A 25,142-nucleotide genomic window follows, 5' to 3' on the forward strand; every position below is an offset into this window, starting at 1 on the left:
TGATAAATGAGGGCCTTTCTGCCTCTTCCTGCTCTGATGCAAAGGCTCAGGATGACTGTTGGTTACTATAAAAAAAAGAAAAGACAAAAAATGACTAAAAAAAGACACAACATGACAGGAAAAAAAACTAAATTACTTAAAAAATGACACAAAATTACCAAAAAAGACACAAAATTACCAAAAAAAAGACACAAAATTACAAAAAGACAAAATTACTAAAAAAAAGACACAAAATTACAAAAAAAAGACAAAATTACTTAAATTTTTTTTTAAAAAGACACAAATTTACCAAAAAAATACACAAAGTTACTATTAAAAAAAAAGACACAAAATGACCAAAAACTAGAGGAGCTTACTGAAAGGAGAAGATGCTAATTAGCATCATTTTTCATGTAAAAATTAATGGAGAAATAGCATGATGTCACAATGACACAAATACCCTGAAAAAATAACGGGAATATTCAGTCTAAATGACAGTTTTTTTGCTGATATTTACATTTAAATTTACAGTGGGAAACCCACTCACTGTATTTTCTACTCTGGTTTGATAAATGAGGGCCTTTCTGCCTCTTCCTGCTCTGATGCAAAGGCTCAGGATGACTGTTGGTGGAAACTATGCCATTTTAATTTCACCCATGGCTCCCAGGAGGAGGAGAGCACAGACAGAGAGACAATGAGACAGAGAAAAAGAAAGAGAACGTATAAAGAGAGAGAGAGAATAGAGAGAAGCATGCAGGCTCTCTGTCCAGAGACTTGGAGGGAAGAGATAAAGAGAAAGAAACAGAGATGGGGAGATGCTCCCAGTCCCTGGTGTCTGTTGTTCACTCAGATACTCTCTTTTAACAGAACTTCAATGTTCCCACAATGGAAAAGTTAAAAAGAAGGCAGTCAGCAGGAGAAAATGGTTTAAGGAGGAGGGAGACCCAGGAGACACGAGGGGGGAGACCACTGCACCATCTGTGATTTTTGTTTTTTTATCACAAGAAAAGCTTCCAGGAAAAGCCAGAGGAAAGGGGCTAAAATTAGACGAGCGTACTAAAAGGAGAAGATGCTAATTAGTCTTTTTTTTCCGGGACCCTCACCCACTGACTCACTCCCCTCCTCTTTCACAATCACACTTTCCCTTTACGTCTGTTTCTCCTTCTTATTTCGTCACTTTTCAGCAATGTGTTACCAAAAAAAGACACAAAATGACCAAAAAGACAAAATTACTAAAAAAAAGACACAAAATTACCAAAAAGACAAAATTACTAAAAAAAGACATAGGATTACAAAAAAAAGACACAAACTGACTGAAAAAAAAACACTAAATTACTTTAAAAAAGACACTAAATGACCAAAAAAAAGACACAAAATTACCAAAAAAGGAGGCAAGATTACTAAAAAAAGACACAAAATGACAGAAAAAACCTAAATTACTTAAAAAAGACACAAAATGACCCAAAAAAGACACAAAATGACCAAAAAAAAGACAAAATTATTAGAAAAAGACACGAAATGACAAAAAAAAAGACAAAATTACAAAAAAAAAAAAAGACAAAATTAATGTTCTTAAAAAGACACAAAATTACCAAAAAGAAGACACAAAATTACCAAAAACTAGAGGAGCGTACTAAAAGGAGAAGATGCTAATTAGTCTTTTTTTTCCGGGACCCTCACCCACTTACTCACTCTCCTCCTCTTTCACAATCACACTTTCCCTTTACGTCTGTTTCTCCTTCTTCTTCTTCATCACGTTCTCTGCTTTGAAAAAAAGAAAAGCGTCTCTTCCCAGCGCTGTGTGCCCACTGACTCACTCAGTATAGACTCAGTAGACACCCTGTATAATTACACATGCAGGCGTTCTGACACATTTCATGGTGATGGAGGCGACGCTGGTGGGGGCTCCTCCACCCTCGTTTGTAGGGATTTAATTACAGCGATGTTTGTTTTGTGGTGATTCTACAAATTAGCCCACCTCAGCTATCACAATAGTGACCGGAGAAGATATGAATCCATGTACAACAGGGGAGTCAAAGTCAAATAACCTGGGGGCCGCTGGAGGCAGTATCGAAATGACCAAAAAAAGACACAAAATGTAAAAAAAAAAGACACAAAATGACAGAAAAAAAACTATATTACTTAAAGAAGGCACAAAATTACAAAAAAAGACACAAAATTACTAAAGAAAAGACACAAAATGACTAAAAAAAGACACAAAATGACTAAAAAAAGACATAAAATTACTAAAAAAAGGTACAAAATTATTAGAAAAAGAAACAAAATTGCAAAAAAAGACACAAAATTAGCAGAAAACACACAAAATTACAAAAAAAGACACAAAATTACCAAAAAAGACACAAAATTACCAAAAAAATACACAAAATTACCAAAAAAAGACAAAATTACTTAAAAAAACACAAAATTACAAAAAAGACACAAAATTATTTGAAAAATACACAAAAGCACCAAAAGAAGACAAAATTAATAGAAAAGACACAAAATTAAAAAAGAAAAAATTACTAAAAAAAAGACACAAAATTATTTTTTTTTAAAAGACACAGAATTACCACCAAAAAAAGACACAAAATTACCAAAAAAAGACACAAAGTTAACAAAACGTCGTCAGAGCATCGATCCCTGATCGCTCATTAGCTCCATTGTTACAGATGTTGAGCCGAGATAAACAGTGTCCCCGTTACTCTCAGTGTCCCCGTTACTCTCAGTGTCCCCGTTACTCTCAGTGTCCCTGTAACTCTGCTCCTGGCTCCGTGTGATCGCTGTTCGCTGTGGAGTTTATAATGTGCCTCAGTAACACTTGAAGAGTGAAACAGGGAGGATGCTGGGAAATCTTCCAGGATGACAAGATGGAGAGAAGTGACACCAAGAACGACAACACTCCAACCTGACACGTCCCCACGCAGGATAACGGCCTGACATTTCCTCTCCATCTGGACACTTCTCTCTCTCTCTCTCTCTTTCTTTCTTTCTTTCTTTCTTTCTTTCTTTCTTTCTTTCTCTCTCTTTCTCTTCATGCGTCCATCATGTATATGACGAATAAAACGGCGCATTTGAGGGACTGTTTAGGTCAGGGGTCTCAAACTGAAATTACCTGGGGGCCGCTGGAGGCAGTATCAAAATGACCAAAAAAAGACACAAAATTACAAAAAAGACACAAAATTACAAAAAAAAAATACACAAAATTACAAAAACAAGACACAAAATTACAAAAACAAGACACAAAATTACAAAAACAAGACACAAAATCACAAAAAAAATACACAAAATCACAAAAACAAGACACAAAATTACAAAAAAAGACACAAAATTACCAAAAACAGACACAAAATTACCAAAAAAAGACACAAAATTACTAAAAAAAGACACAAAATTACCAAAAAAGGACACAAAATTACAAAAAAAAAGACAAAAATGTATCTATTTCTGATGTCATGTGACTGTGTTTTACTGTAATTTATACAAACATTTTTTACAGTGTAGATTTGCGAGAATCTAGAGCGAAGTAGTCTATTCTCACCTAACTTAACCTTAAACAAGTGGTTTTGGTGCATAAACCTAAAGGTTTTCCAACCTAAGCGACAGAATAGGTCATTTACCAACGACCCATATGAGTGTTTCTGTTTTCTTGGTCCATGAACTGTATGGTTCGTGGTTGTAACAACAAAAGGCTGCAGCTCATCAAATTTATGCTGCAAAAACACTGATCTACTTCCTGCCTTACTCCGTTAGAAATCACACAAACCATTCATGATGGTAGTTTGAGGTTTAGAGGAACTTTCTGACAACATCTGTTCATCACTCTAGTGCTTAATGTCGCCCTCAGAATGATTCATTAATGATTGCTAAGAGCATCCAAACAGAGCACGTCTTTTTGCGTCATTAATACACTAAATCATGGGCCTCAAACTCGCGGCCCGCGGGCCAATTGTGGCCCTCGTGACGATATGTTGTGGCCCCTTTTACGCCTTTAGATGAATTGTAAGAACTTGAGTGACCTTTTAGTTTTTACTTTTCATGTTGTTCCATCAAGACAGAATGTCACTCTGTCAGATACTGACTGTTGTTCCTGAAAATGACAGAATAGAATCTATTACTAGCTGAATGCTTCATGGTTGTCCCTCTTCTCTGTTTGTTTCTTGTCCAGGACCCCAGAAGCAAGCACAAGTTCAAGATCCACACATACGGCAGTCCCACCTTCTGTGACCACTGTGGCTCGCTGCTGTACGGCCTCATCCACCAGGGGATGAAATGTGACAGTGAGTACACACTGTCTGTCTTCCTGTGTGTGTGTGTGTGTGTGCGTGTGTGTGCACCTGTGTGGTGGATTATGCTGGTACTGTACTCATCTGAGCCTTATCTGAACTAAAAAAGACACAAAATGACCCAAAAAATACAAAATTACTCAAAAAAGACACAAAATTATTATTTTTTTAAAAGACACAAAATTACCACAAAAAAAACTAAATTACTTAAAAAAGACACAAAATGACTAAAAAAGACAGGGAAAAAAAATTACTTAAAAAAGACAGAAAATGACCAAAAAAGACACTGAATAACAAAAAAATAAAAAAATAAAAATTACTTAAAACAAAAGACACAAAATTATTTTTTTTAAAAGACACAAAATGACATTACATAACATTTCCACTTCTTCTGGTAACAACAACAACACTGCAGATAATAAATGATACCAAGGGATGAAATGTGTGTGTGTGTGTGTGTGTGTGTGTGTGTGTGTGTGTGTGTGTGTGTGTGTGTGTGTGTGCACCTGTGTGGTGGAATATGCTGTGCTTGTACTGTACTACTCTCAGCCACATCTGAACTAAAAAAGACACAAAATGACCAAAAAAAAGACACAAAATGACCCAAAAAATACACAAAATTACAAAAAAAATTATTAGAAAAAGACACAAAATTACAAAAAACACAAAATTACTCAAAAAAGACACAAAATTATTTTTTTTAAAAAGACACAAATTTACCCCCAAAAAACTAAATTACTTAAAAAAGACGCAAAATTACTAAAAAAAATACACAAAATGACAGAAAAAAACTAAATTACTTAAAAAAGACACAAAATGACAGAAAAAAACTAAATTACTTAAAAAAGACACAAAATTACCCAAAAAAACTAAATTACTAAAAAAGACACAAAATGACAGAAAAAAAAAATTACTTAAAAAAGACAGAAAATGACCAAAAAAGACACATGATTACTAAAGAAAAAAAAATAAATTACTTAAAACAAAAGACACAAAATTATTTTTTTAAAAAGACACAAAATTACCAAAAAAGACCCCACAAAATGACATTACATAACATTTCCATTTCTTCTGGTAACAACAACACTGCAGATAATAAACGATACCAAGGGATGAAATGTGTGTGTGTGTGTGTGTGTGTGTGTGTGTGTGTGTGTGTGCACCTGTGTGGTGGATTATGCTGGTACTGTACTCCTCTGAGCCTTATCTGAACTAAAAAAGACACAAAATTACAAAAAAAGACACAAAATGACCCAAAAAATACAAAATTACTCAAAAAAGACACAAAATTATTTTTTTTTAAAAGACACAAAATTACCACAAAAAAAACTAAATTACTTAAAAAAGACACAAAATGACCAAAAAAAGACACAAAATTACAAAAAAAGACAGAAATTGACAGAAAAAAAACAAATTACTTAAAAAAGACACAAAATTACCCAAAAAAACTAAATTACTAAAAAAGACACAAAATGACAGAAAAAAAAAATTACTTAAAAAAGACAGAAAATGACCAAAAAAGACACATGATTACTAAAGAAAAAAAGATAAATTACTTAAAACAAAAGACACAAAATTATTTTTTTAAAAAGACACAAAATTACCAAAAAAGACCCCACAAAATGACATTACATAACATTTCCATTTCTTCTGGTAACAACAACACTGCAGATAATAAACGATACCAAGGGATGAAATGTGTGTGTGTGTGTGTGTGTGTGTGTGCACCTGTGTGGTGGATTATGCTGGTACTGTACTCCTCTGAGCCTTATCTGAACTAAAAAAGACACAAAATTACAAAAAAAGACACAAAATGACCCAAAAAATACAAAATTACTCAAAAAAGACACAAAATTATTTTTTTTTAAAAGACACAAAATTACCACAAAAAAAACTAAATTACTTAAAAAAGACACAAAATGACCAAAAAAAGACACAAAATTACAAAAAAAGACAGAAATTGACAGAAAAAAAACAAATTACTTAAAAAAGACACAAAATGACTAAAAAAGACAAAAAATGACAGGAAAAAAAATTTACTTAAAAAAGAAAATGACCAAAAAAGACACTGAATTACAAAAAGATAAATAAAAAAAAATTACTTAAAACAAAAGACACAAAATTATTTTTTTTAAAAGACACAAAATTACCCAAAAAAGACACAAAATGACATTACATAACATTTCCACTTCTCCTGGTAACAACAACAACACTGCAGATAATAAACGATACCAAGGGATGAAATGTGTGTGTGTGTGTGTGTGTGTGTGTGCACCTGTGTGGTGGAATATGCTGTGCTTGTACTGTACTACTCTCAGCCACATCTGAACTAAAAAAGACACAAAATGACCAAAAAAAAGACACAAAATGACCCAAAAAATACACAAAATTACAAAAAAAATTAATAGAAAAAGACACAAAATTACAAAAAACACAAAATTACTCAAAAAAGACACAAAATTATTTTTTTTAAAAAGACACAAAATTACCCAAAAAAAACTAAATTACTTAAAAAAGACACAAAATGACAGAAAAAAAACTAAATTACTCAAAAAAGACACGAAATTATTTTTCTTTAAAAGACACAAAATTACCCAAAAAAACTAAATTACTAAAAAAGACACAAAATGACAGAAAAAAATTTACTTAAAAAAGACACAAAATGACCAAAAAAGACTACTAAAATAAAAATAAAAAATTACTTAAAACAAAAGACACAAAATGTTTTTTTTAAAAGGCACAAAATTACCAAAAAAAGACACAAAATGACATTACATAACATTTCCACTTCTTCTGGTAACAACAACACTGCAGATAATAAACGATACCAAGGGATGAAATGTGTGTGTGTGTGTGTGTGTGTGTGTGTGTGTGTGTGCACCTGTGTGGTGGAATATGCTGTGCTGGTCGTCCTAATGAGAACAGATGGGAATAGACTGGTACTGTACGACTCTCAGACAGAATCTCTGTCCCTGCTGACTCTCTCTCTGCTCCCATTCTTTCCACCCACACTCCTCCATCAGCTCTTCCCTTCTTCCTGCATGTATGACCCACATCCTGCACTCCTTTTCATCCTCCTTTTTCCTCCTTCTTTGCTTTCCCAATTCTTCTCTCTGTACTCCCACTAGGGTTGTCAAAAGTATCGATACTCAAAAAAGTATCAATACCAAAAACGTTGTATCCGGATACGATACTCATTTTCAAAAGTATCGTTTCCCCCCGACCTTTCGTTTCAAACTGACCTATTACTGATGTTATCGTAGCATTAATGTTAGCCGTGTTATTATTAGCCATTAGCCGCAGCTAGCAATTAAAGGCTAACGTCACGTTAATGATTATAAACAACGTAAATAAATAAATTGGACACGTAGTATGCCCATATTATGTTTATTGACACAGTGTCAGTATACATAAGCATAGAGTTAATAAGTTTACATAAATGTTGGTGACTGAAAAGTGTTATTTTCTCTCTTGAAGTCCCAGAATGAAGCCCCGAGCACTACTGTTATACTGTGGATTTCTTCTTCTTCCTCTTCTGGACGCAATTTCGTCCCGCTACTAGTCCTACAACTTGAAGAGTTGCAGGACAAATTATATATCAAAACATGCGGTTTGATCGGGATCGGTGTGCTATTACTTTTCTCTATGGAATATGAACGTAAAACTGCCCAAAATTTTGCATTGAAGTGAATGGGACGGCCGAAAAAAAATGAGCGAAAAAGAACAATAATTGGAGATTTTTAAACGTCTACTTCTCCGGCATAATTTCACCTAGAGACTCCATTTAAACTTTAAACAGTAGACACAAGTCTTGTGTGTCGGTGTATTAATCCACGTTTCGATAGGTCATATAGTTTTTTATCAATCCCTGTTCAATGACCATGATCATTTTTGGAGAAATTCTGAGATTATAATGGGTGTGTATTGCACGGAATGTTAGAAAAAATGTCCTTCGTTTTCGTCTTTGTCAACTTTTTTCATACATAATGAAGATGGATTAGACAAAGGAAATGAAGGCAAAATTAATTAATTAATTAAAACTAATAAAAACTAAAGCATTTTAAAAAAATAACTAAACTAAAACTAGCAAACTCACTCTAAAAACTCATTAAAACTAACTGAATTTGAAAAAAAAATTCACAACCCAATTAAAACTAAAACTAATGAAAAAGAACTATTATAACCTTGCAAGAGAATTCACTGTTCCAATGAGGGCCCTCAAAAATATAGTAGAGAGAATAAAGTACAAGAGTGTGTGTGTGTGTGTGTGTGTGTGTGTGTGTGTGTGTGTGTGAGAGCAGATGACATCACCATCCAACAGACTCAGTGATTATATCATTTCTAAGTTAATGTGGTGATTACTTATTGATGTTAAAGTGCTACACAGCACCTTTGAGAGAAGCTCCGGCTCTTTCTATTGCTGCTTTCATTCCCTTAAAATATACTTTTTTTTCTTCAAAACAAATATTTTCTGTAAGGAGTTATTCCTGACTCGACAGATGCTCGTTAGGAGGAGTAGTGAATTAAATGTGAGCTACTGAATGTTTGAAATGGACAGTGGAAGATTAACATACAACTCATTCATTTTGTGTCACATTCTGGGGCCAAGCTAAATGTTTCTGAAGGCTGCCATTGGTCCGCGGGCCACAGTTTGAGCAACTAGGGTCTAAAAAGAAAAAATCTGGGAGCCCACACTGCAAAAAAGGTGTGTCTAAAAACCAGATGAAACACTAAATCTAAGGGAAATGATCTTGCTGCATGGACAGATAATTTCACTTGATTTTTAAGATTTCTTAAATTAAGATTGTTAAATCTAGAAATAAGCATGGAAAACCACATAAAACCAGAAAAAAAAACATTTAAAACCAGAATAAATCCAGTTCAAACTACTTAAAACCAGAATAAAACCACATAAACCCAGAATAAAACCAGAATAAAAACCAAGAGATTTATTAAATAAAACCAGTTCAAACCAGAATTAAACCACATTAAACCAGAATAAAACCACATTAAACCAGAATAAAACCACATAAAACCAGAATAAAACCATTTTAAACCAGAATGAAACCAAGAGATGTCTTAAATAAAACCAGTTCAAACCAGAATAAAACCAGTTCAAACCACTTAAAACCAGAATAAAACCACATAAACCCAGAATAAAACCGCATAAAATCAGAATAAAACCATTTAAAACCAGAATAAAACCACATAAAACCAGAATAAAACCACTTAAAACCAGAATAAAACCATTTAAAACCAGAATAAAACCAAGATATGTCTTAAATAAAACCAGTTCAAACCAGAATAAAACCAGTTCAAACCACTTAAAACCAGAATAAAACCACATAAAACCAGAATAAAACCACTTAAAACCAGAATAAAACCATTTAAAACCAGAATAAAACCACATAAAACCAGAATAAAACCATTTAAAACCAGAATAAAACCAAGAGATTTCTTAAATAAAACCAGTTAAAACCAGAATAAAACCAGTTCAAACCACTTAAAACCAGAATAAAATCACATAAAACCAGAATAAAACCAAAATAAAACCACATAAAACCAGAATAAAACCAAATAAAACCAGAATAAAACCACATAAAACCAGAATAAAACCGCATAAAACCAGAATAAAACCACATAAAACCAGAATAAAACCAGAATAAAACCATTTAAAACCAGAATAAAACCAAGAGAAATAAACCATAAACCAGTTAAAAACCAGTTTAAGCCACTTAAAACCAGAATAAAACCATCTTCTAGCAGCTTATTGCTTCGACAACTATTGACTTTCATCAGTGGAAAGCTTCCAAAAGATTCAGAACCAGGGCAACTTGTGAATGTGAGATTTTGTAAGTAAATATCTCTTTACTCCTACTCACAAACTTCATGTGTCTCTGGAGGTGAATAGCTGCAGTAGAGGACCAGAGGTGAGCTCACAACCTTCTGAGGCACGTTTAACATCCACAGACTCACACTGAATAATCTGTTAGCGTAAGCAGTGTGTGTCATCTTCTGGCAGCAGCTGCTAAACCACAATCTGTTTTGTTTTCTGATTCCTCAAGGTTGCAAACAACAGGAATAAAGCTAGAACTGATTTTCTTTGCAGTCACATATTGTCATTGTCTGGCACTAAATCCTTCTTATTATACGTTTCTGTCAAGTTTTCTTCCTCCAACAGCAGCAAAAGTTTCTCCCTGCTCCAATTTCCTTTCCTTTCTGTTTCCAGTTGACACCTTTGTTCACATTTGCAACATTTAAAATTCTTTATTGAGCGTTGAGTGTTTTGAAAGTAAATAAAAAGATTCAAAATCACATTTTATGTTGGACTAAAGGACTAAAAAAGACACAAAATGACTAAAAAAAGACACAACATGACAAGACAAAATGACAAAAAACAACAACACAGAAGACACAAAATAACAAAAAAATTACACAAAATAACTGAAAAAGACACAAAATGAGAAGACAAAATGATTAGAAAAAAACACAGAAGAAGACACAAAATGACTAAAAAAAACACAGAAATACACAAAATGGCTAAAAAAGAAACAAAATCACCAAAAAAAGACACAAAATGACCAAAAAAGACACCAAAAGACACAAAATGACCCAAAAAAAACACAGAAAAAGACACAAATTGACTAAAGAAGACACAAAATTACTGGAAAAAAAACACAGAAGAAGACACAAAATGACACAAAAAGACCGAAATGTGTGAATACAGGCAGGATGGAAAGGATTCAGAAATGGACAAAGTAGCCCAAAACTCCATAGAGTTAAGACAATTTCCTCCTTTTTTATGCCTTTTTAAATGCTATAAATGTAAGATTGTTGCTAAGTTTTCGAGGATAGTTGCTCAAGGAAATAAACTTTTAAACACAAAGAGGGAAAGACTCCTTAGTTGAATCTTTCATGCAAATTCTAAAAAAGTTTGCTGAATACAGATGAAATTAAAGGGCACATTTAGTTCAAGTTTACTCCCTGTCCTCTTGTTGTTTGTTTATAAAATAGTGTGTTTTCATTCATTTTATTCACCTTCTATTCATTATTTCATTCTTATTCAAGTCAGAGCTTCCTGTGAAACTCTGTCTGCTCCCATTGAGATCTCAGTCCAATAATAAATAATAAGCTTTATTCACGTTTTTACACACATCACACCCACACCGACTCTTTTTGTCAGTTTTCTTCAGACCGTTTTCACACTAAAAAACATCACAGATTCTATTAAACTTTTCTAAATTCAGTGTAATGTGAATCTTTATACGTATGATTACAGTGAAAATACAGTGAAAGGGTCGAAGTTATGAGACCAAACCGCTAAACGTCCTTTATTATATCTATATAACATTATAACTTTATTGACACGTTGCCGTGGATACGCATTGTTCTGCTTCTCTCCTGGTGACGGCTCGCCTTGTTAGTGACCTGTCAATCAAAGGTAGCCCCGCCCCAAATCATACGATTCTTTATCTTCTATTTTCTTCTAAATGGGGCCATTATTAGAACTATTGACATCAGATTGTCTTGAAGAAGATTTTTTACTAGTGAGTGAGACCATAGTGTTGTCCTGAAAACATTTCTGAGGTAATAAATCAAGTGAGAAGTTTTCTCATTTTGTATTGAAATGAATGGAACAAAATGCTTCTGCAACCAAACTTAGCGCCCCCTGCTGGAATTTTCGGTAGATTGCAGCTAAAGGCACTTCCTGGTTGGCCGCCCTGCTCAGACCAGGAGGTTGCCGCCTGGGATAAACTCAACAGTCTCTCTCTTCTTTCTGTCTCTTTCTAGCCTGCGACATGAACGTACACAACCAGTGTGTGGTGAACGTTCCCAGCTTGTGTGGGACGGATCACACGGAGCGCCGGGGACGCCTCTTCCTCAAGATCGAGGTCAACATGGACAGACTACACGTCACAGGTTGGTTTCAGTCACTGCTGCCTGCTTCTAAAAACTGACATCTTTTCTAGGTAATACAATTCTACAATGTCATTTATCAGACGCTTTTATCCAAAGCGACGTACAAATGAGAGTAATACAACACAATCAAGGATGAAGTCAAGATACATAGCAGAGTAAGTGCCGTGGGTTCAGTTTGAGTCCATTAGGACACAAGTTCTTTTAGGTTTCGAGAGCGGTCAGTGAGATATTTGTTGTAGTCGTCAGTGTAGATCAAAAGTGAAGGTGTTCAGTAAAGAGTTGGTCTTCAGTCTCTTCTTAAAGATTGAGAAGGACTAGGGGTGTGACGAGATCTCGTGCCACGAGATCTTGCGAGATTAAACTTGAGTTAAAAATCTGTCTCGCGAGATTTGTGAGCTATCCAAACTTCTATTTGTGACCTGTGGGGGGCAGTAAAATGAAAAGAACAAGAGGAGGAGAAGGAGGGGAAGCAGCAAGCGGCCAGAATGATGCAGTGGGATTTCCTAAATCAGAGCTGCTCATATTTTAATCAATGATCAGCGGAGAAGCTGTACTAGCTGTATTAGCCATGCTGCTTCGTTTAAGCAATTATGCGACAATCCAAAACCATACGTCACCTCCGGAGACATTTGAGAGGGCGTGGCCTGAGACTTTCCCGGTAAAGGAAACACGGCTTATATTGTTTGCACTTGAAAAAAAAGAGAGAAATATTTAGTTTAATTTATTTTGTTTTAACTTTTATAAATTTTAGTTTTAGTTTCAATTTGTGGAAGAAGAAGTTTGTTAACAGCTCATGCTTACATCATGCATGTAAAGAGTTATAATAAAACATTTCAAAATGCAACTAAATAAAAGTCTGTTGGTCCAGTCAGATATTTTGTCATTGTAGTTTTCTTAAAATCTCGTCTCGTTCTCGTGAACCCAATATCGTGTCTCATGAGCTGAATGTATCATCACACCCCTAATTAGGATTTAGCATAACGGATGGAGTTTGGAAGTTGGTTCCACCACCTATAGGGCTCTACAGAGGAGAAGAGTCTGGTTGGAGACGTAGAGGCCTTCAGCCTTCAGGAGGATCCCATTCTGGATCATCTGCAGAGGCTTGGTGGTGCAGCAGGAAGAGTTGCAGTAGTCTAAACGCAATAATGTGGTGGAATATCTTAATAGACGACAAGAGTTTCTAGAAAGACAGCCCTGTGAGGGATTTAATGACAAGTATCACAAAACAGATACAATATTCAAGCTACACAAGCAGAAGTTTCCTGTAAAGAGACTGTGACTGTTGCTCAGATTTCTCTGTGTTTGTCAACCCATATGTGGTTCATTTTTAAACTGCTATATGTCTGATATTTTAATACATCTTCAAATTAATTCACAACAATAGTAAAAGGTCCTGAACCAGGAGTTGTGTGGATTGTTCAGTCAGATAGAGTCTGATCTTCCTGATGTTGTACAGGGAGAATAAACAAGATCGGACAATTGAGGACACATGAACCTTTTTTTTTTGTGATCAAATTTTTATTTGGATTTGAAGGACAACAATCATCATCATTCAACAGCACATAAATAAAGTAATTACCAAATATAAGCATGTGCATACCTATGTACGCACACACACAGAGCTCACTCAGCTCACACCAAAATGCCTTTGCATCATGGACGCGTGCTGTGGACAGTTCCAGAAGCGCAACATCTATGAAGTTGAGCAACCACTGTTGCCGAGTTAGTATATGAGGCGGTTTCTAATATTTGACGCCCTGTGCAAGGTATCATTTATTCATAAAATAAGCATCCTTAATTGCTAACAATTACATAAAGAAAGCACAGGTAACAAAAGGGTAATAGAGGGTTAATAAACTGGAATCAAACTCTGCAAGAAAAGAAGAAAAAACACCTAAAGAGAACTCTAAAAACCACTTAGTTTGCATTTATGGCATAAAAAAAAATGGAGTCATGGCTGCTTTCATAACTTGTGTGTCCCACGTGTGTGTGTGTGTGTGTGTGTGTGTGTGTGTGTGTGTGTGTGTATTTTCAACACCTCCAAATTATCCTGTCAGTCAGCAGCAGCACCTGGAGTGGACAAGTCTCCCGTGTTAAAACGCCTTCGGCAGGGAGAGAAATGACTCTCTCTCTCTCTCTCTCTCTCTCTCTCTCTCTCTCTCTCTGTCTCTCTCTCTCTCTCTCTCTCTCTGTCTCTCTCTCTCTCTCTCTCTCTCTCTCTCTCTCTGTCTCTCTCTCTCTCTCTCTCTCTCTCTCTCTCTGTCTCTCTCTCTCTCTCTCTCTCTCTCTCTCTCTCTCTCCCTCTCTCTCTCTCTCTCTCTCTCTCTCTCTCTCTCTCTCTCTCTCTCTCTCTCTCTCAGGGAATAAGAGTGCCAGGGCCAATAAAGTGTTTTTAACTCCGTGGGGATCAAACAGGAAATAACCTCGGGCTAGAGCGGGGACAGATGTGGCAGATGTGATTGACTCGGAAATATATTGCTTTCATAATACGTGTTTGTTTGTTTGTTTGTTTGTTTGTTTGTAGTGGTCCAGATGGAGGGAGAGTCCCAGTCACAGCATTTGTTCTCTGCTCTGCTTTTCACTTTTTATTGTGTTTCAGTCTGACACTTTCCTGCTGAGCGCTGGCAGAAACACTGTCTCTGTCCCGTTTCATGTCCCTGATGTGATGTGACGAGTCAGAGAGAATGAGTGACTCAGCAGATTATGACAGCGGTTATATCAGCTCTTTTCTGATTCGGCTGAAACTGAAGCGGCTCACATTCACAGAGAGACGACTGTTAACATGTTAGACTAAAGCGTGGGTCTCAAACTCGCGGCCCGTGGGCCAATTGTGGTATTTTTGGTAATTTTGTGTCTTTTTTGGGGTAATTCTGTGTCTTTTTTTAATAATTTTGTGTATTTTTTTTGGTAATTTTATGTCTTTTGTAAGTAATTTTTTTGTCTTTTTTTGGTCATTTTGTATCTTTTTTAAAAATAATTTAGAGTCTTTTGGGGGATTTCTGTGTATTTTTGGTCATTTTGTGTCTTTTTTTGTAATTTTGTGTCTTTTTGGGTCATTTTGTGTCTTTTTTTGGTCATTTTCTGTCTTTTTTTTGTAATTTTGTGTCTTTTTTTGTAATTTTGTGTCTTTTTTGGTCATTTTGTATCTTGTTTTAATAATTTATTGTATTTTTTGGTCATTTTGTGTCCTTTTTTGTAATTTTGTGTCTTTTTTTGTAATTTTGTGTCTTTTTTTGCTTATTTTGATACTGCCTCCAGCGGCCCCCAGGTACTTTGAGTTGGAGACCCCTGGACTAGAGTGTGCTCTCGTGTTGTCCTTGACTTTACACACAACAAAACAGCCGGCAGCGTTTCTGTGTTTGTGAAAGTGTGGCTTCACACTGTGTCAACGTCAAGGAGCGTACTGCAGCACCTGCTGCTGGCGCATGTGGTGTCTGATATTTAACACATACACACTCTACATCCATGTTTGTTCTCCCTTCGTCATACAGCTACAGTATTCATCTTTATGTGATAAATAAGTGTGTTACAAATTGTGGGAAAAAAAACAATTTCAATAATCCAGAGCCCAAAACACATGTTCGGATTGCTTTTTCTGTGTGAAAAATAAACCAGAACTTGTTAACACATGACCTTTCAGGCAACATTGTACCATAATGGTGCACAAGTGAAAAAGAAAGTTTTTAAAATCAATTTTAACATAATTTATGTAATAAATATGTGTCAAAGATTCAGTAGCTTCAATGGGGGACAATACAAAACATTTTAAATTTAAAAACATTATAAAAGGAACTTTTCTAACCGGTTTCTTGTCTGAATGTTGCCTGTAGGAAACATTTCGCCGTCGCTAACTGTGCACAATGTCAGCAGCTGAAAGCAGCATGGCTAATTATGCACAGCGTCTTCACTGATCATAAACATAGTGATGGTGAATTAACCAGCATTGCTAACTGTGCACAGAGTGTCTGGTGCTTGTTGTAAACAAACAGAGATCGCTAAGTGAACACCTCCTGCAGCAGCAGCACATACACACTGTACTGCTACAGAGCTAACTGTTAGCCTGTTAGCACATACACACTGTACTGCTACAGAGCTAACTGTTAGCCTATTAGCACATACACACTGTACTGCTACAGAGCTAACTGTTAGCCTGTTAGCACATACACACTGTACTGCTACAGAGCTAACTGTTAGCCTGTTAGCACATACACACTGTACTGCTACAGAGCTAACTGTTAGCCTGTTAGCACATACACACTGTACTGCTACAGAGCTAACTGTTAGCCTGTTAGCACATACACAATGTACTGCTACAGAGCTAACTGTTAGCCTGTTAGCACATACACACTGTACTGTTACAGAGCTAACTGTTAACTGTCTCATCCACATTAACTGTCACATCCTGCTTAGCGTTCTATCCAATCAGTAACCAGGCTTTTTTCAGGGGAGAATAAAGACCCTGCTCTTCTACAGGGACGAAAAAAGTCCTGACAAAAGTCCGCTCTGGACGGCTCGTATTCAAATTAGGGGCGTTTCGGCGAGTGAGACCCGCCTCATTCTGGGTATTGGGCGGTTGTGGAAACAGTCCTAATATGGCCTCCTGGAGGTCATGTGACAAATTAAAGCGTTGCTATTGGTTCCCTATACTCTTCCCTCTTTTTAAAAGTATCGCATCACTCAAAAACATGCATTGTAGAAATCTGACAGGCCAGAAATGGGGCAACACCGTACCATAGAGGGCTATAGGAAAAATATGTGAAGTAAATAGGATAGAGATGAAATGAAAAGTCTCCAGAGCAGCAGTAAACTGTTGTTACAGAGACGGACCAGTTGAAAGAAGAGGATTGTTAGAGCGGTTAGAGGAGGAAGAGGAAGAGAACAATGTGAACTGTTCTGTTCTCTGTAGTTTCTCTCCTCCTGCATGTTAGCGCTCTGAACAGAGAACCTCAGCTTGTTCTTCTCTCCTACAGACTAGAGGCTCACCGCAACAATCTGAACCTGATTAAATCTTTCCAGCCAAGAAAACAGACACATCTCTCTCTCTCTCTCTCTCTCTCTCTCTCTCTCTCTCTCTGTCTCCATCCCTTCTTCTAATATTGACATTTCCTGTTATCATCTCCTACCTGTTCCTCAGAGACCTCATCTATTTTCTCTCCGTATACCTGCTGAGCTCCGGTCCGTTCACTGATCTTCCTTCATTTTCTCCCTCAATAAGACATCAACATCTCTCCTTTGTTCTCTTTCTCTACCAGCTGAAACCATCGCTCAGTTGAGCTCGTCATCATTTTCCCTTCTGGCCGACCTGGTCTCACAGGAATCTGTGAAATAGCCACGGAATCACGCAAATTTCCGTGAAATACACACAAATTTCGCTACAATGCAGATTTGTGTCCAAGTCACGTGACTTTCAAGGTTCCGGAAGTCAGAACAAAAAACATGGCGGACAGTTCTCACATTTTTAGTGAAAAAAAAAACGATATTTTGACTTTGTTTCTGCATAAAAATAGCCTGGCTCACACCAGACTAATCACAAATGAGATCTAGTCTGGACTGGTTTCCAGACTAGATCCTCCAGAGCCGTTTATTGGGCTCTTAGCCAATCGTATCAGTGGTAGCGGGGCTAGTTGGTAGACTAGGCTTTGGCCAAATCCTGTCGGAAGCATTAAGGCTAAAACATCTTTTTTGGTGGTGAAACAGGAGTTTAAAGTCAAATGTTGTTCTTCTTCTTCTTTTAAAATCAACTTTGGCTCTAAACTATCTAGAACACCGTCTACAGCTGGATCTAAAGAGAGCTTCACGTCTGCTGCAGCCATGTTGGATCTGTAAGAAAACTACAAAACTACAAGCTTCCATCTGTCCAGTAGTACGCGTCATTGTCTTGGCTACCATAAAAATGGATTTTGATTACATTTCTAGCAAGAAAAATATGTTTTATTTTTTAAATATTCACTCAGTGAATGTACATAATCACTTTGTCACGAAGATCTCGCCAGAAAATGACCAAAAAAAGACACAAAATGACAAAAAAAGACACAAAATGACCAAGAAAAAGACACAAAATTACCAAATAAGACACAAAATTACAAAAAATACACAGAATTACCAAAAAAATACACTAAATTATTAAAAAATGACCAAAAAAAGACACAAAATGACCAAAAAAGACACAAAATGATTTTAAAAAGACACAAAATTACTGAAAAAATGACACAAAATTACCAAAAAAAGGACACAAAATGACAAAAAAAGATACAAAATGACCAAAAAAAGACACAAAATGACAAAAAAAGACACAAAATGACCAAAAAAAGACACAAAATTACCAAAAAAATACACAGAATTACCAAAAAAGACACTAAATTATTTTTAAAAAGACACAAAATGACAAAAAAAATACACTAAAGTATTAAAAGAAGACACAAAATGACCAAAAAAAGACACAAAATGACCAAAAAAGACACAAAATTACCAAAAAAAGACACAAAATTACCAAAAAATACACAAAATTACAAAAAAAAGAACACAAAATGACAAAAAATACACAGAATTACCAAAAAAGACACAAAATGACAAAAAAAAACGCACAAAATTAAATCGAATCGTGGCTATTCCACAGATTCCTGTGCGACCAGGTTGCAGCATCTGTCCTTTGTTCTCTCTCCTCCTTTTTTTTTCTCTACCAGCTGAAACCATTGCTCAGTTGAGCGCCTCGTCCTTTTCCCTTCTGGCTCTCATCTTCTTTCTCCGTCTCTTACCTTGTTTCCTTTATTTTTCTTTTTTTCCCTGCTAATTACCTCCTTCATCCTCCTCTTCCTCCTCTTCCTCCTCTTCCTGATCAACATCTCTTTGAGCCAAAGTGACATAAACAACCTGTGGGCATGAGCAGAGGTTTATTCTGGAGTTTTAAGAAAAGGCAAACATGCAAATGTCCCCCCATGACCTGCGCACACACACACACACACACCCACACTCATACACACTCAGAGGGCATGTGAGGACCGGGACACAGCGGTTTACTCAGGGTGAGATTTCCTCCTGCTGACATGTTCGCCTCAGGTTTGAAGCATAGTTCAACAAGAATACTCTTTTTCCTCTCAACTGACAACAATTCAAAACACCATCAGGCCTGTTAGTACAAACACAGGCTTAATATCTGATATTAATATCTGATATTTACTCTAAGAGGCTTTTGACGACACACTTACTGTATGTGTGTCATCTGTGGGGGAACACAAATAGTAAAAAAAAAGGTTGTTTTTTAGATTATATACAGCAAAAAAGGTGTTTAGTCTAAAAACAAGAATAAAACAGTAAATCTGAGGGAAATGATCTTGATGCATGGACAGATAATTTACCTTGACAAGATTTATTAAATTGTCTTGAATCTTAAATTAAGATTGTTAAACCTAGAAATAAGCATGTTGAACACTTCAAAAAAGAAATTAACTCTAAAACAAGATATATTTAAGACTTCTAAATCTAAGTTTTTTTAATCTTGTAAGAAACAAATAATTAGCAGGACCTAACACTGAACACTAAAACTAATAAAAACTAAACTAAAACTAGCAAACTCACTCTAAAAACTTACTAAAACTAACTAAATTTGAAAAAAGAATGTATGCACACTGTAAAAAAAACCCCAACTGTTGTTTTTAACGGTAACAAAAAATGGCAGCTGTGGTTGCCAGAACTTTACCATAATAAATACGGTGCAACTTTTTCTAATATTACTGTAAAATGATATTAACACTGTTGATTTCACGTTTAAGATTGCCATTTTATTCCATATTTTACTGTAAAAAATAAACTTTTTCCATCAAAAGAAACGCTGTTCTGTCATATAATTGACAAGAAAATACTTAATAAATGCAGCATAAATTAAAGATTTACCATTAAATATTACAGTATATTTTTGTTAGAGATATGGTGTTTAATACATTTAACAGTGAGGAAAAGTATTTTTACAAAAAATAAATGCCAAAATTACAGTGAATTCCATCTTGGAAAAAAGGGATTTTCTTATCCATTTAGAGCAGTGGAGTGAAAATAAAGTTCAGCGTATATTAGTATATTTTTTAATATTCGCACTGCCAGAGTATTTTACAGTGGACTAATGTATTTTTAAAAAAAACATTTTTTCATTTCACAGCTAATACTTTAAAGCAGGTGTCTCAAATTCAAATTACCTGAGGGCCGCTGGAAGCAGTATCAAAATGACCAAAAAAAGACACTAAATCACAGGAAAAAACTAAATTACTTTAAAAAGACACAAAATGCCCGAAAAAGACACAAAATTACTTAAAAGACACAAAATGGCCCAAAAAATACACACAATTACTAAAAAAGACACAAAATTATTAGAAAAAGACACAAAATTGCCCAAAAAGACACAAAATTACAAAAAAAGACACAAAATCATTTTTAAAAAATCCACAAAGTTACTTAAAAAAAGACACAAAATGGCCAAAAAAGACACAAAATGGACCAAAAATACACAAAATTATGAAAAAAAGACACAAAATAATTAGAAAATATATTAGTATATTTTTTTATACTCACTGTGCCAGTGTATTTTACAGTGGAGTAATGTATCTTTCAAAAAATAACTGTAAAAAATACTGTTTTGGCTGATATAAACCTTTCCAGTGTTTCATTGTCACTGAAACTGAATTAACTCATTTATCATTTTACGTCTTTTACTGTCCTGGTTTAGCAGTTTTTCACCGTTAAACCTCCAGACATGTTTTACAGTGTATCAGACCCTGACGGAGCATTCTGCAGGGATCCATCCAGCTCCTGTTCAGCCGAGCAGCTTTCCCCTTCAGATTATCAGACATTCATTGGTTGCACATGGCATTGTTATGCAACAACACATTTGAATTTCAAAGCCTTTTTAGGGAGATCACACTGTCGGCCCGCTGCAGCCGCAGCACGCAGCGCCCCGGGAGCCACCACATGTCAGCTTTAGCTGCCTTTTTCCTTTTCTCTTTAATAAGCAGACATTCAGGTCAGATACAGAAAATATAGTGTTAGCATGGATGGGTGTTTCCAAAAAAAAAATACACACGCATACTCTCATGTTACTTTTATGTATCACATATCAATCAATCAAACTTTATTTGTATAGAACTTTTCATACAAGAGAAATGTAACACAAAGTGCTTCACATAAAAAAGGAGAAAATAATAATAAAAACCAAAGTAAATAATAATATCAATAAAAAGTAAAAAAGCTAGATAAAAAATAAATAAATAAATATATATATAATCACTTTAAAGCACTTTAGATAAATTAGCTGAGATGTTTTAAAATAAATAAGGCATTTTGGAGAAGAAAGAAGTTGAACTTTGTCATTCATTATCTCTAAACAATAAAGGATCCATGCAATAAAAGTCTAATCCAGGGGTCTCAAACTCGTGGCCCGCGGGCCAATTGTGGCCCTCGTGACAATATTTTGTGGCCCCCACCTTGATATGAAAGTTTAATGTGAGTTTTATATGAATGGCACTTTACTGTGTTGTGTGTGGAAGGTCCCTTTAATTACTTTTGGTCTTTTTTGGTAATTTTGTGTCTTTTTAAAGGAATTTAGTGTATTTTCTGTCATAATGTGTCTTTTTTTGGTCATTTTGTGTCTTTTTAAAATAATTTAGTGTCTTCTTTTTAAAATATAATTTTGAGTCTTTTCTAATAATTGTGTGTCTTTTTTTAAAAATAATTTTGTGTTTTTTTGGTAAATCTGTGTCTTTTTTTGGTCATTTTGTGTCTTTTTTTTTTGTAATTTTGTTTATTTTTTGGTCATTTTGTGTCTTTTTTCAAATAATTTTATGTCTTTTTTGGTCATTTTGTGTCTTTTTAAAATTATTTTATGTCCTTTTTGGTAATTCTGTGTATTTTTTGGTTATTTTGTGTCTTTTTTAAGTAATTTAGTGTTTTTTTTTGTCATTTTGTGTCTTTTTTTTGTGATCATTTTGATACTGCCTCCAGCGGCCCCCAGGTAATTTGAGTTTGAGACCCCTGGTCTAATCTAAGTGCCGGTGCACTTTGTTATATAGTGTTTGTGTAGTTCAGGTGGAACATTGAGCTCCAGCGTGTCTCGCTGCATGACGGCAGCAGAGTGGATCCATGCTGCTAGTGATGCATGTAAACAGCAGCTTTGTTTCGGTGATTCAACCTCTAATCAAGTGAACAGACGCATTATATACGTCCGCTTTATTTCTGTCTATATAATGTTTGTTTTACCCCCAACAACGACAACAACAAACACTCAAACACACACTAATTGTATTATTAAAAAGCTCGTAAGGAGTGAGGGGAGAGGAGGACACGCAAGGAAAGCAGCTCCTGTTGTATCTAAGCAACAACAGACAGCAGAGATGGCCCTTGATCACTGCTGATGATGATGTTTCAGTGTGTGAGTGTGTGTGTGTGTGTGTGTGTGTGTGTATGTGTGTGTGTGTAGAGAGAGAGAGAGAGAGAGAGAGAGATTGCACATGTGCACAATTACATAAAATATGTGTGGAACTTGCACAAACATTTACAGGACCGAAACATTGCTCTGTTTTTGTGTTTGTTTATCCAAATATTGTGTGTGTGTGTGTGTGTGTGTGTGTGTGTGTGAGTGTGTGTGAGTGTGTCTGTGTGTGTGTGTGTGTGTGTGTGTGTGTGTGTGTGTGTGTAGAAAGAGAGAGAGAGAGAGAGATTGCACATGTCCACAATTACATGAAATATGATACATGTTTGTTGAGTATTGTGTGTGTGTGTGTGTGTGTGTGTGTGTGTGTGTGTGTGTGTGTGTGTGTGTGTGTGTAGAGAGAGAGAGAGAGAGGGATTGCACATGTGCACAATTACATGAAATGTTTGTGGAACTTGCACAAACATTAACAGGACTGATCCATCGCTGTGTGTTTTTGTGTTTGTTTATCCGAATATTGTGTGTGTGTGTGTGTGTGTGTGTGTGTGTGTGTGTGTGTGTGTGTGTGTGTGTGTGTGTTTGTGTGTGTAGAGAGAGAGAGAGATTGCACATGTGCACAATTACATGAAATATGTGTGGAACTTGCACAAACATTAACAGGACCGATCCATCGCTGTCTGTTTTGTGTTTGTTTATCCGAATATTGTGTGGTGTGTGTGTGTGTGTGTGTGAGTGTGTGTGTGTGTGTGTGTGTGTGTGTGTGAGTGTGTGTGTGTGTGTGTGAGTGTGTGTGTGTGTAGAGAGAAAAGAGAGAGAGGGATTGCACATGTGCACAATTACATAAAAAAATATGTGGAACTTGCACAAACATTTACAGAACTGATCCATCGCTGTGTGTTTTTGTGTTTGTTTATCAGAGTATTGTATGGTGTGTGTGTGTGTGTGTGTGTGTGTGTGTCTGTGTGTGTCTGTGTCTGTGTCTGTGTGTGTAGAGAAAGAGAGAGACTGCACATGTGCACAGTTGCATGAAATGTGTGTGGAACTTGCACAAACATTTACATCGCTGTCTGTTTTTCTGTTTGTTTATCAGAGTATTGTGTGGTGTGTGTGTGTGTGTGTGTGTGTGAGTGTGTGTGTGTGTGTGTGTGTGTGTGTGTGTGTGTGTGTGTGTGTGTGTGTGTGTGTGTGTAGAGAGAGAGAGAGAGAGAGAGAGATTGCACATGTGCACAATTACATAAAATGTGTGTGGAACTTACACAAACATTTACAGAACTGATCCATCGCTGTCTGTTTTTGTGTTTGTTCATCAGAGTATTGTGGTGTGTGTGTGTGTGTGTGTGTGTGTTTGCCTCGTTACTGTGTTTACAGGCGCGTAGAAGTTGCTTTGGCGTTGTTTGGCGCCAGCGTTGCCATGGAAGTGACTGATGCCTTTAATGCTGCCACAGCCAGCGGAGGGGAGGATTTAGATGAGAACGTGGGATGCTGCTGAGATTTTCCTTCTGCTCCTCGTACTTCATTGTATCTGTGTGTGTGTGTGTGTGTGTGTGTGTGTGTGTGTGTGTGTGTGTGTGTGTGTGTGTGTGTGTGTTTAGGTTTGTGGGCGAGCAAGAGACAGAAAGAAAGAGAGAGGAGAGCCATAAACCCAGGGAGGAGGAGGAGGAGGGATTACTGTAGCAGATTTAGTAATGGATAAGTAGTGAACTGAGAGTTTGGAGCAACACATTCATGTTTCATGTTGAAGGTAAAAAGCTTGACTGGTTCAGAGTCAGAGAGCTGCAGCGCCCTCTACTGCAGCACACTGGAACTACTATTACAATATTACCACCTGATTATCCTTCACGTTTTATAACATCATTAAATAGTATTTATTCACTACAGGGAAAAAGTTTGGAAGCAGCTTTAATGTTCTGTTCATAATGGCTTTCTTTATTAAAAACCAGTCTGGATTCTTTGTATTTTTGGATGTGTTTACTGCATGATCAGACTACTTATATATACTAATAAATAGTAGCAAATAAAATAAATAAATTAGATATGATAAATACAAAATGAAGTATGGTAAGATCAAATAAAAATAAAATAAAAAACAAAAGTAAAAAAGCTAGATAAAAATGATGAAAACAATAAATAAATAATTAAAAAGTAGTGTATGATAAATATATATAAATATACTAGTAAATAGTAGTAAATAAATAAATAAAATACATTTATTAGATATAAAAAAAAATAAATAAAGTAAGGTAAGATAAAATAAAATAAAGAAAACAACAGTAAATAATAATACGAATAGAAATGTAAAAAAGCTAGGTAAAAAATATGAAAATAAATAATAAATAATTAAAAGTAGAGCATGATATATATACTAATAAATAGTAACAAATAAATACATATATAAAATATGATATAATAAATAAAAATAAAGTAAGGTAAAATAAAATAAAATAAAAAAACAAAAGTAAATAATAACTATGCTGCCTCACACACACAACTGAAATGCTTTTATACACACAACTGAAACGCCTTCCTTTTACACCGAAATCTCAGCAGTA

General features: G+C 35.5%; 1 protein-coding gene across 2 annotated transcripts in view; it reads left to right on the forward strand.

Moving 5' to 3' along the window:
- prkcab (protein kinase C, alpha, b) overlaps positions 1-25,142 on the forward strand; it is a 203,583-nt gene that overhangs the window by 132,758 nt on the left and 45,683 nt on the right. For both annotated transcript variants that reach the window (XM_059347130.1, XM_059347131.1), the window contains exons 4-5: positions 4,145-4,256; positions 12,054-12,182. In XM_059347130.1, coding sequence (XP_059203113.1) covers positions 4,145-4,256; positions 12,054-12,182 — 241 coding nt within the window. The remainder of the gene's footprint in view (positions 1-4,144; positions 4,257-12,053; positions 12,183-25,142) is intronic.

Source organism: Centropristis striata, chromosome 13 (assembly GCF_030273125.1).
Source record: "Centropristis striata isolate RG_2023a ecotype Rhode Island chromosome 13, C.striata_1.0, whole genome shotgun sequence".
NCBI lineage: Eukaryota > Metazoa > Chordata > Actinopteri > Perciformes > Serranidae > Centropristis > Centropristis striata.